Raw genomic sequence first — 12,444 nt, forward strand, 5'->3', positions numbered from 1 at the left:
AACCAGTTAAAAACTGGTGTTTTCCCAAAGGAAGAACTCACTTTCAGAATAAATTCACAAACTAATTTCATTTCTCAAATTAAATCAGTTTTTTCTTCATATCGTGATTCTCTCTACAGTGTCAACCATCTTCACAAAATCACTTCAAATCCTTCACACCGTGTTAAATATCCACGAACGCGATTCTCAGAAACGTGATTCAATAAGATCTGACCAAAACCGCGTTTCAAAATTAAGTACTAATTAACTTTATTTAAAATGATTGAGAAGGAGAACAAATCTCTGATCTAATTGGATGTTTATTGGGAGGAGGAGGTATTGGTTTAAGTTTGGTATGGATTGAAGATGATAGTGTTTCTGGTAAATTAATAGACGATTGAATGGCGAAGATAAAGGTTTGGTATGGATTCAAGATGAAAGTTCAATGTTATCTTTCATGAAGATTGCACGTGCCTGCCAATTTTTTCTTGATTTTTTCTTTTTTTTATTCTGCAATTACAAGTGTGGATATTTGTGCTCGTGATTTTCGGATATCAAACCATTAATTGATTTGAATCGTCAATCTTTGAACTCTCGATTTTTATTCGTGGGAATGGAAAAAAATGAGTAAAAATCCTTAAGACTTTGGATTCGGGGGTTGGTTACGCGAAGGGAAGGTGCTAGCACCCTAAGCGTCTATGGTATTCCATAGGAACCTCTTACCTAGATTATCTTGTGCTAAATTCATTTGCTTACTTGAAAAATTATTACCTAAAAATCTAAGTGAAAGAATGGAGGGAGAATAAGTATGTTTTTGGTTATTTTTATTTGATTTGGAAGGATTGACTCCCTTGCCTACATACCCTTAAAGAAAGGGATCAAAACCAATGTAGTTCACCTCAAAAATTTCTTTGGTGGGTTAGGTTGATTTTAAGATTTTTGAAAAATGGGTTTTAAGAAGAGAAAGAGGCCTCAAGGCATGAGATAAAGAAAACAAGTGAGGTTGATTGATTTTAAAGTTTAAAAATGGTTGAAGTTGAATTAAGATTGATTGAGAATTTGATTAAGAAAATAAAGAGAAAATGTTGTTAAGAAAATTATTTTTGAATTTAACATATTTAGGTTTTTTGATAAAAAGGTTTTTCTAAACTAATGGTAAGCTAACGTAACGACGTAAAAAAACAAGCGGAAAGCGGTAAATAAATTGTGGTAGTGTCGGTGTTTGTGTTACCTACATTATTACATCAATTCCTAAATACAACTCTAAGACCTTTATGCCAAAATAAAATGCAAGAAATAAAACTTACATCAATTTCCTATTTATACACACTAAGTCAATGACAAAATAAAATGATGAGAAAGTTAAATGTGCATGCTATAATTCAAAACAAAGATTAAATCGTTAGTAAGCATAAGGAATATTGTGATGAATGAGACATAAGAAGTAATAAGCAAGAAATTAAGATTAAACATATGAAAATAACAAGTGACAATTAAAATCATCATATAAAGACACAATAAAGCAACAATTGAAATCAAGTGAAGGAATGAGCAAAAAAATTAAAAGAAATAAGTAGGATGAATTTTTGAAAATTAGAGAAAATTAAGATGATAAGAACAATATTTTTTTTTGGAATTTTTTAAAAGCATTAAAATGTCAAAAAAAGTATAAAAAGTATTTAAAAATAAAGAACAATTAAAAGAAAGAAATTGGCTCAGCAGGATACAATCTGGACCGTTGGATGAATCCAGAGGTCCAGATCTAAATCCCAAGATCTCATCACAGCCACAGGATCTAAGATCCAACAGTTAAAAACAGCACAAAAATAGAGAAGCAATCACAGAAAGCACAGCGATCGTCAGATCAAAGATCTGACGGTTCAAACAGCAGGCACATAGTGAACTACAAAAAGAACACGCGCTGGATTAAACAAGGGAGCATCAGCGGCCTTTAGATTTACGATCTGACGGCCTAACTTCAACAAGCGCGTGATAAGTCTAGGAAATACATGTACAGGATTTAAGCAACAAACAAAGTATATAAACTGAATTAAAGAAGAAAAAACATAAACTCACACTAAAACCTCTCTCTAAGACTAACTCTAGAGAGAGAGACTCTCACTTCTCTCTACAAAAGACAGCCGCTCCTCCACCTTCTTCTCCGGTAAGCAAAAAATTTCCGGTGCGGTGGCCGGTGGTGGCGCCACCGCGCCGGAGTTTCAAACTCCTCCGATTCAAAAACTTTTTATATTTTTAAACATCCTTTTTCCTTCTCTTTTCAAATCTCAAATATGATGTAAAAAAAGTATGATCAAATAAAGGGAGTCCCTAATATGGACCCTAAAAATAAAGGTCCATCCATGGACCTGTGCATATTACCTACTACAACAGGTTACCTTAAAAAAAATTACAAAAGGTTAGAGCAAGGAATGAGAGGGGCACTGGTAGTTTCACAGAAGATATTGGAAGGTGGATGGAATTGAAAGAGAGTTGGAAAGGAAGATTTGGTTGAATCTTACAAGAAAATAATCATTGAAAGTTTTCTACATAGATCTATGATGTTGGATTTTGAACTTTCATCATCACTATTGCATTTTGCACATAAGTTTTATCTGGATGTTGAGAACTTGGAGTTTATTTTTTATTTTTTTTCGGTAGCTCAATTTTTTTCCGTGAACATTAATATTAATTCACATATGTCAATCCTTTTATTTTACTGCTTGTGTAATCTCTTTCTGCATAACAGAAACAAAAACCCAACTAATTTCTGTTATTTTAATTTTAATTTCATTTAAATGTAAGAAAATGATTCCCAGGGTGAATTAACAAAATAAAATAGCAACCCAATGTCACTTAGTTGTTGTTAAGTTGTATCCATAAGTTTGCTTATCAAATCTCAAATGACTTTACTGCAAATCAAAGTCATGCTGGCTAGTGCTTGGAGAAGAGTGAAGTAGTTGGGTGATTTTGTGATGAAGATAATAAAATTCAATTTTTACTAGGGTAACCTGCTATAGCAGGTAATATGCATGGTTCATTGGTGAACCTTTATTTTTGAGATCCATATTAGTGCTCCCTCAAATAAATACTCAATCAAATATGATGTAAAAAAAAATATTCAATCAAATAAATAGAATCCAAGCACATATATAAGCTCTATTTCATAATTCATTTCCAACTCCCACCAAATCTCAATCATCATAGATACACTCTTCTAGCCTTGAATTAGCATGGCCAAATCATCATAGACTACAAGAAAAATGCACAGCTGATCCTAAGCTAGCCCCTAGGCGGTTTACACACAACTTTCTAGGCGTTTGTTAAGTCATTGGTGATGTGATCAACATCATTAATCACTTGATTCATCACATCTTAATAACCAAACACCGCCTTCATTTAATTGCTCCATCTATCGTAATTCTTTCCATCCAAGATTGGAAAATTGATAGGGAATTGATCATGATTAAATGCCACCGTTGTTGATCGGTGAGGCCTACATTACTCTCTCTTATTTAGAAGGTAATTTACCCTCTCATGATATCAACCAATCAAAATGTAATATACATAGATAACATTAAATGTCAAATGAATGAGTAGATTTTTTTAAAAATAAAAGAGTTAATCTTAATTTTTTTTTTTTTGAAGGAGAGTTAATCTTAATCATAAGGTAACTTTTAATACTTTTAATTTTTTATTTTTTTTTGAAACAACAAATGATTTAATTTTTTTTTTATATTAAGGTGTTCAATCTTAATTAATTTACACTACAAGACTTATAACAAATACAATTTTACATAAAATTTCTTCCATTCTAGAACCCCGAACGTGAGAACAAAAACATCTCCTTCTTTCAAATTTCTTCTTCTTTATTCTTCCATATTGATCAATTTTTGTTTCTTTTTCATTCTTCTTCCCATTTTGATTGTTCAATTTTGTCGTTCCAAATTGCCGCAATTTCCAATTATCGTGAGAATTGTCGTTGTTTCTAGAACCGCGTTAGGTATCGTGACTTATTTTTTTTATTTAAGCAGCCAACCTAATAAAATCTGTTAACACACATAGACCTGTCTCACTATCAGCAAAAGCCTTTAAGTCCAAATAAAAGAACAAAAACCTCATCACATAACCATTTCAGCAGCAACCAAAAGAATGGTAGCAAACTCCCACAACATCAGAGCGGCAACACCTGCTAGCAGCCCTCAAAGTACAATGAATGATTTACTCAATTGTTATAATTAACTACCTCACAATCAAGAAAAATCAAATCAAAAACAAAAATCAAGTCATCATACCTGACGTTGTACTGAAAATAACGGCAATTCTCACGATATTTGAAATCATGATGATTCTCACGAAAATTGAAAAATGCGGCAGTAGGGAACGACAAAATTAAACAATCAAAATGGTAGGAATAAATTTTATGAATATAACTGATAAATTTAAGGACATTCAGATGAAAGAAATTTGATGTGAAATTTTAATTGTTCTAAGTCCTGTAGTGTAAATTAATTAAGATTGAACACCTAAATATAATTAAGGCAATATTACATTATGGGTCCTTTATCTTATTTATTTGTAACACTTTGGTCCTTTGTCTTTATTTTTTCCCGTTTAGGTCCTTTATCTCTCTTAAAAGCACATATACATCTTTTTTCGCATTTTTTTTATTAAAAAATACATAATTTTATTTTTAAAAATATATTTTTATTAAAACTGAAAAAAATCCAAAAATATGATGAAGATGTTCATCATCTTCATCTTCTTCCTTTGAATCTTCATCATCTTCTTTAAATATAAAAAAATCTACTAAAATATATCTCCAAATATCGTGAATTAATGTTATATTCACTTCAAATCTTATTTTAAACACAAAAATCAAAACTTTAATTTCACAAATGTTGCAAGGCGGATGGTGGAGGCTTAGTCACTGGCGAAGTGTTAGGCTTTACGAAAGTTAAGATTGTTTTGAAAACAACAAAATTGATGTGCAAAGCTGGGGTTATTTTTATGTCGGACTTGAATATTGAGTTAGAAAATAATAATAATATACAGCGTGAAAATTTATATAACTAATTTTTTTATTTTTTTTTTTGTGATGAAACTAAATCTCTTTCTCTATAGGGGTTTGATTTTTGTGTTTAAAAGAATATTTGAGGTGAATATAACATTAATTCATGATATTTGGAGATATATTTGTGTATAATTTTTTTTGATTCAATGAAGATGATGAAGATTCAAAGGAAGAAGATGAAGATGATGAACATCTTCATCATATTTCTGGATTTGTTTCATTTTTAATAAAAAGATATTTTAAAAAATAAAATTATATATTTTTTAATAAAAAAATGAGAAAAAGGATGTATATGTGCTTTTATAAGAGATAAAAGACCTAAGCGGAAAAAAATAAAGATAAAAGACTCAAATGTAACAAATAAATAAGATAAATGATCTCCAATGTAATCATGTCTATAATTAAATAAAAATTAAAAGTATTAAAAGTTAACTTATGATTATAATTGATTCTTTTTTTAGAAAAAAAATTGACTCATTTATGACATTTAATGTTACCAATGTATATTACATTTTGATTGGTTGATATCATGAGAGGGTAAAATACTCTCTAAATAAGAGAGGGTAATCTAAAAAAAACCTTGTTGATCACAAACCATACTCTTGACATCATATGTTGGATAAGGAAAAATCTCACTAATGGTTCTCTTGTACACTCTTACACTCACTTTTGTTAAGATCATTGAAGAGGAAGATTTGAAAAAGAAAGAAATGTTGAGACTCACTCATGAAATGAAAATCACACACACTTGTGATTTTTTATCTACACTAACGTAAAGACGGACACTAACGCATTCATCTTTCCATATATTGGTAGTAAACAAAATAGTAAAAAATTAAATGAATGTCAGAATAAAGGTTTTTATAGTGTCAAATATTTGTTCTATTTTGTGGATTTTTCTCTTATTGTTGCGGATTGTTATGGGATTTAATTTACCAACCAAAAGGTTTTTATCCCCCTTTTGTTACTAAGTTAAAGAAATGTGACAACAAATGCAACTTCTTTTGACAATGGTTAGATAAAAAAACAATGATTGACATGAAGAATGTGTTTGAAAGTGTGAAGAACTTAAATTATACAATGTTTGTACGAATGAATTAACTAGTAATATTACAAAATTCACTAAAAAACTATAAGCTGACATTGTTCATTAACTTCATCTTGAAGCATGTCATGAATAATACCCCCTTCCAACCAACAACAATTATCACAGTCCTCGGTCCATCTTCCAGCACCTCTGTAGAATTTTTCACGAGAACTGAAAGTAATTTGTTTAAGTGAATTCACATTCCTCAATAGGTGACTGGCCAATTCAATTACATTTATGGTGCACATACAACCTCGTAACTCAACATATTTCAAATAATTATGAGAAAACCCTGCATATTCTCTTCTTTGTCTCTCAAATCCAATCATATGTGAATTTTCCGGATGTGAAGTTCTTATCTGAAAATTCAAAAATAAAGACCATATTATTACATGTATGAGAATTCCATCGGGCATATAATGGCAGTCATTCATTACTTTAGTCTAAATAAGAGGTTTTAAGAGGTTTATTATTACATATGCGACTTTTTTTACTGTAAGATCTAAGATGACCATTTTTTTTACTATAATCTATAATGGCATAACTATAAGGTATTATTATAGATCTTATAGTAAAAAAGAGAGCATGTAATTTAGAAGAAGCAAAAAAAAAAATGAAGCGATGGAGAAGAATAGGCAGCAATGGCCATCCGAGGTGAAGTGGTGGAGAAGAACAGACAACAATAATCATCAACAAGAAGAACAAGGGACAAGAGCAATACAACGGAGGCATCATGGAGGAGTTTTGGATCTGATGGTATGGGAGCGATTGGTTGTAATCTCGAAGGAACTATTCTACAATTTTGTTTGCAGCATAGAAAAACCAATAAGAAAGTTCAGGGTGTTTAAAGTTGTCTATATGTTCTGATTCTGTTGAGAAGGCTTTTGGATTTTGCGGGTGGCTTTTAAGGGGTTTGAACTAGTGTTGTTGCTTGCCTCTTGACAGTGTGAGTGTTCAATTCCAGGGTGTGTTCTTAGTAGGAGTTTTATTTACATATGTATATTTTTGATGTTTTTTTCGTTTGAGATCTTGAGAACTGGTGTACATGTAGGGTGCATATGCTTTGATGCACTACTTTGACATTGTATCATTGATTTATTAATAAATTTCTCTACTTATTGGGAAGGGAGCAAAATAAGATTTAAGGCCAGGCCGGCCTACAGGGACCTATGGCCTGGCCTGTTTAAGCCTGGCCTAGCCTGTTTATTAAAAAGGTCAGGCTTAGGCTTTTGAAAAAGCCTATTTAACTAAATAGGCCAGACTTAGGCTATCAAAAAAAACATATGAAGCCTAATAGGCCGGCCTGTTTTTCAAATTAATAAAACTTATTTTTTATTTATATTAAACATAAAAATAGAGAAACAACTTAAATAATAAACTTTTTAATTAGGCTTTAAGGTCTTATAGTGAAATAGGCTTTTAAAACCGACAAGCCTTATAGTTAAGTAGGCTTTGAGGTCAATTTAGCCTATTTAAAAATAAATAAAATTGAGTATTTAATGACTTTAATATAAAATAGGCATGCAAGTAGGCTTTCAGGCCAGTCCAGGCCAAAAAAATAAGCCTATGAAAGGCCGTAGGCCAGGCTTAGGCTTGCTAAAATTTTCGTAGGCCAGGCTCAGGCCTATCAAAGCCTGGCCTGGCCTATTCCCAACCAAAAAAAGTTAAATTACAGTATTTATTGTTATAAAATGATCAACCAAAAAAATGAAGAGTTGAATAACTCACCGTAAGAGATAGTTTTTGGAGATGCTGACAAGCCATTGCAATATCCAAAATCCAAAAGTAGTCTATATTAAAATTATATTGGTCCATGATAAAGAGCTGGTCCAATTCTCCGGGACTTTGAAATCGAACATATGGACCCTCGATAAAGAGCTCTAATTGTCTGAGATTTTGAAATCGAACCAAGACTGTTGATAATTCTGTTATCTGTTTACACAAATAATAATTCAAGTGGATTACACGCAGCTAGTAGCTCAATTATTAATTAAAAGAAACTTAGGTAGTCAATAGTGGCAGATTGTGCCACAACAATCCCAAGTGCGTCTCATATTAAGGGTGCAGTTGAAACAATAGACATTATGTCCAATCTTTGTATACAAAATAGACCAGACAATATATTTGTTGGGTCAAGTAATTTAATGATTGGATTCACAAACTTTTAAGTGTGAAAAAGAGGGGAATTTGGGGTTTTAACCCCTACCTCAACATATTATTGTCCTTGCAGGCTGCAGCTATAAATTGAGATGTATTTAATAGACGACTAGACAACATTTATAATATAAATAAAGAACATGATAAACAATAAATAAACATTAACAAACATGAGTTTTGACTACTCACCTGTGAATGGCTAATGGTCATAGCTAAATTCTCAATATGTTGTAAACTTGCAATTGAACCAAAGAGATGTGAATTTCTTTCTCTGATAGCCGCATTCCAAAAAATGGTCAATAACTTTGGAGCCTTAATAGAGAATCTTTGTGTGTGACCACTGTATTCAAAGGATGAGAGGTTGATTGCGTCGATACTTATGGGAGGAGAATATTGTTCTTGAGAGCCACAATTGATTATGTTCAAATGACGCAACTTTGTACTGATAACCACCAGTTCACTTATGAGGTTGTAGTTCTTAAAGGTAACGTCCTCGAGTTGGAGACACCCAGAAAACAGAAGTGGCACTAATTTACCAGATATACATTCATGGACACCGTCCAACACAATTGTTGTCACATTTTTCATTCCAGAAAACCCCACACATTCATAGAATTTGCTGCCGGTGAAGCTAAACTTGGATAACATATGAGCCTTGATGTTCATTGTGTGTACTTCAGTACTGGTACAAGAATATTCAAAGGATGAGAGATTTGATGCAATGATATCGATATTCCTCCTCTTCTTGATTTTAACCCCGCAATTAACAATGTTGAAATTTAACAATGTTGGGCTGGTTATTTTTAAGTCAGACTTGAACTTGCAGTCATCAAGGGTGAAGTCTAGAAGATGGATGCAGTTGGAAAGTAGACATTGAATCATATCCTGTTTCACAGAAACTAGAGACAACACAAGAGTTTTCAAATTCTTCAAACCACAGAAGTTGTCCATAGATATTAATAGGATGCACCTCTTTAAGTGCAGATACGTTAGAGAATCAGCCTCAGATAAGAGATCGAAGGGTAATAATATGTATGGGCGCATATAATCAGAATCAGCATCATCATCATCTTGATATGATAAGATCAATTCAAGACGTTTGACACCCTTAGCAATTCCTTTGGAAATCATCCTTTCAATGACACCTGTGTGTTTGGTACCTAATGGAAACACGAGTCGGATTGAATGGATCATGTCACCTTGATAATGCAGCATGAATTGATCCACTCTTGCGGCAAATTCAGATTCGACCCATTCAAAGAGTGTGATGTCTTTTGGAAATTTATCATAGTCAAACAAAGTATTGATATCAAAGTTGAGGTCCACCCTGAATCCCCATTCGTGAAGCCATAGTTTGGACAATGTGATTGTTTTCACCAAATCCTTCAAACCTAACTTTGAAAAGATATATGATATAACACAATCAGGCAACACAGGGAACTCAGTCTTGTGTTTTTTACTCCTCTCCATCTCCATTGTTGCCGCAAGCACACCAGAAATTGAATTAATAGCCTAAACAATGAAATAAAAATTTGATTTGAGTTCAGTAATTTCGACAGTGATGATACAGAAGACACACAAACACAGAAGCAATTACAAACACAATCCAAGTCAATAATTCAAAAAGAAATACAACAATAAATTAACATAAGTGTATTTCAAAAGAAAAAGTAAAGAAAACTTAATTTAATCATATAATCGCATGTTCATGTCTATTACAAAACCCACAAAGAATTCATAACAAGCTAATAAAACCACCGATTCATCAAAAGAAAAAGATTATCACACCATTTGTTTTTAGAATTGCGATTAAACATGCACATAGGTTCAAGCCAAAACATCTAATTATTATGTGATCACACATATAAACCTAAATTGCACGAATGAATCGATGATAAGAATAGAAACGAAAAAGAAGCGTTGACTGGATGTTGGTTACCTTGTGAAGGAGAAAGCTGCGGTGCTGAAACCTAGTCGCAAGGAAGAGATCAAGAGAATGAATGAGAGTTGAGAGGAATGATTTGTAGGGCTTATAAACAAGGGTTTAGATGGGCCTACATCGGACAGCGTGATTGATTCTGGATCGATTGATATTTGGGCAGGATATTAGATTTTAACAAAAAATACTACATGAAAAAATCATTTAAGATTGTGTGCAAAAATAAACGTTTAATACATGATTTGATCCTTAACTTATTTTTGGATTTTAATTTGGTCCCTTAACTTTAATCTGTCTCAATTTGGTCCCCTAAGTATACCTCTGTTTACCCAACTGGTCCTTTCTGTTAATTTTTATCAAAAAACGTTAACTTTTCAAAAACTATGTTAAGGAACCAATTGGGTAAACAGAGGTACACTTAGGAGACCAAATTGAGACAGTTTAAAGTTAGGGGACCAAATTGAAATCCAAAAATAAGTTAAGGGACCAAAGCATGTATTAAGCCTATATGATGTTAAATGGTGGATGGATAAAGTTGATTGTGTAGGAAGTGAGCTTAGGTTGATTAATATATTGATAGGAGTATTTTGCTTGACTGAGTTGTTTAAAATGTTATTGTATTGTGCCAAGTCCATGTAATGTTGTAATGTTGTAATGAAAAGAGGTTGTCAATGAATGAATCAAACATTTCTGTCAAAAAAATTCATTCGCATTGGTCCTTGAATTATATACATATCCATCATTTCGATCCTCAAATTAGTGAAAATACCATCAAATAGGTCCTTGAATTTTCACAACAGATATCACTGTGATCCTTGGTGCATACATTTGCTGAACAAAGTAAAAAGTAAAAGACAGACACTTTGATTATAAAAAGACACACATTTGCATACCATCAAGTCATATATTTGATGTTCATAAGTCACTAAATAGCAAAAAATAAAATAACATTACATAGCCATCAATTCATCAAATCATTTGATGTTCTTAAGTGATTACATATCCAAAAAATCATAAACTAAACAAGTCCAAAAAACATTAATTAAACTAGTCAAAAAGCATAATTTAAACAAGTATCAATGCTTTGGAAATCCTGAAGTTGGGATAAACTCCATGTATTCGCATTGAGTAGAAGCGGATTTTGGATTTGGAACTCTAATAACTCCAGGAGCAGTTGGATTTTGTGGAGCAGGACCCCTCAGTGGTGTTTGTTTATGCATGTCATTTGAAATCACTGATCCTCTCATGCAATATCTCCTGTACTCATTCTCTGCAAATAAAATCAATCATATCAGCCCTTAAATTATAACAAAATCCATCAAATTAGTCCTCAAATTATGCCAATAAGTCTCAAATCGATCCATATTTTAGAGGGGTATAATTGGAAACACAGGAAAATTTATACTTAAAAGTTAAGTCTCGAATTTGTACTATTTCCATCAATTTAGTCCTTGTACACGTGGCTACCTTGTTGACACGTGTACAAGACAACACAGCATGCAAGGGACACGTCATCACCACTAACAGAGTTTTTGGACGGAGGGAACATTTTGATGAACGTCTGTAAAATTCAGGGACTAAATAGATATTTCGCAAAATTCAGGGACGAATTTGGCCGATTTTTTAAAATTCAAGGACGAATTTGAGGTATTAGTCGTTAACTTTTATTGGCATAGTTGTATAATCGTCAACATTTGTTCGATAAAATAGATTTGATCTTCCCTGTCCAATGGTGTAATGGAAATGGAAATTTAATTTTAAGTGGTTGGTGAATTTTATACCTCTATCCTACCTTTGCTATTAAACCCAATAAAAAAACATAAAACATCAATAATCTTCATTCAATTTCATCATGGTATGTCCGATTTTTATTTAGGCTGATTATCATCACCAATTCAGTTAACTTTAAGCAAGCATCTTCCGCATATTTGTGTTGAATTGAAAAAGGATGCAAATGAGAAAGAAATAGTGGTGGGATTGTGTGTGGAAAAGGAATAAATGTTCTCATATTTTTCTTAAACAATCTTGACCATTGATTCAATCAAATGGTGTTATTGTGGTGCTTCACCTGTGAGGGAATTAATTGAACCCTCACCCTAGAATCCATCATTTTTTAAATTTATTTCCTACAACAGTTTATTTTTTGAGAGGTTCAAATTTATTTTCCAGTTATATTTTTTTTTATTAAAAAATTGTATTTTTAGTCCTCCC

At 32.2% G+C, this 12,444-nt stretch overlaps 1 protein-coding gene across 1 annotated transcript; it reads right to left on the reverse strand.

The window, feature by feature from the left end:
- Positions 1 to 6,069: 6,069 nt before the first annotated feature.
- LOC11422408 (uncharacterized) lies at positions 6,070 to 10,389 on the reverse strand. The gene is made up of 4 exons (XM_013603392.3): positions 10,234 to 10,389; positions 8,484 to 9,806; positions 7,866 to 8,069; positions 6,070 to 6,496 (listed from the first exon to the last, which is right to left on the reverse strand). The coding sequence occupies exons 2-4, from the start codon at positions 9,768 to 9,770 to the stop codon at positions 6,173 to 6,175; spliced, it is 1,815 nt and encodes a 604-aa protein (XP_013458846.1). The 5' UTR covers positions 9,771 to 9,806; positions 10,234 to 10,389; the 3' UTR covers positions 6,070 to 6,172.
- Positions 10,390 to 12,444: the final 2,055 nt, after the last annotated feature.

Source organism: Medicago truncatula, chromosome 3 (assembly GCF_003473485.1).
Source record: "Medicago truncatula cultivar Jemalong A17 chromosome 3, MtrunA17r5.0-ANR, whole genome shotgun sequence".
NCBI lineage: Eukaryota > Viridiplantae > Streptophyta > Magnoliopsida > Fabales > Fabaceae > Medicago > Medicago truncatula.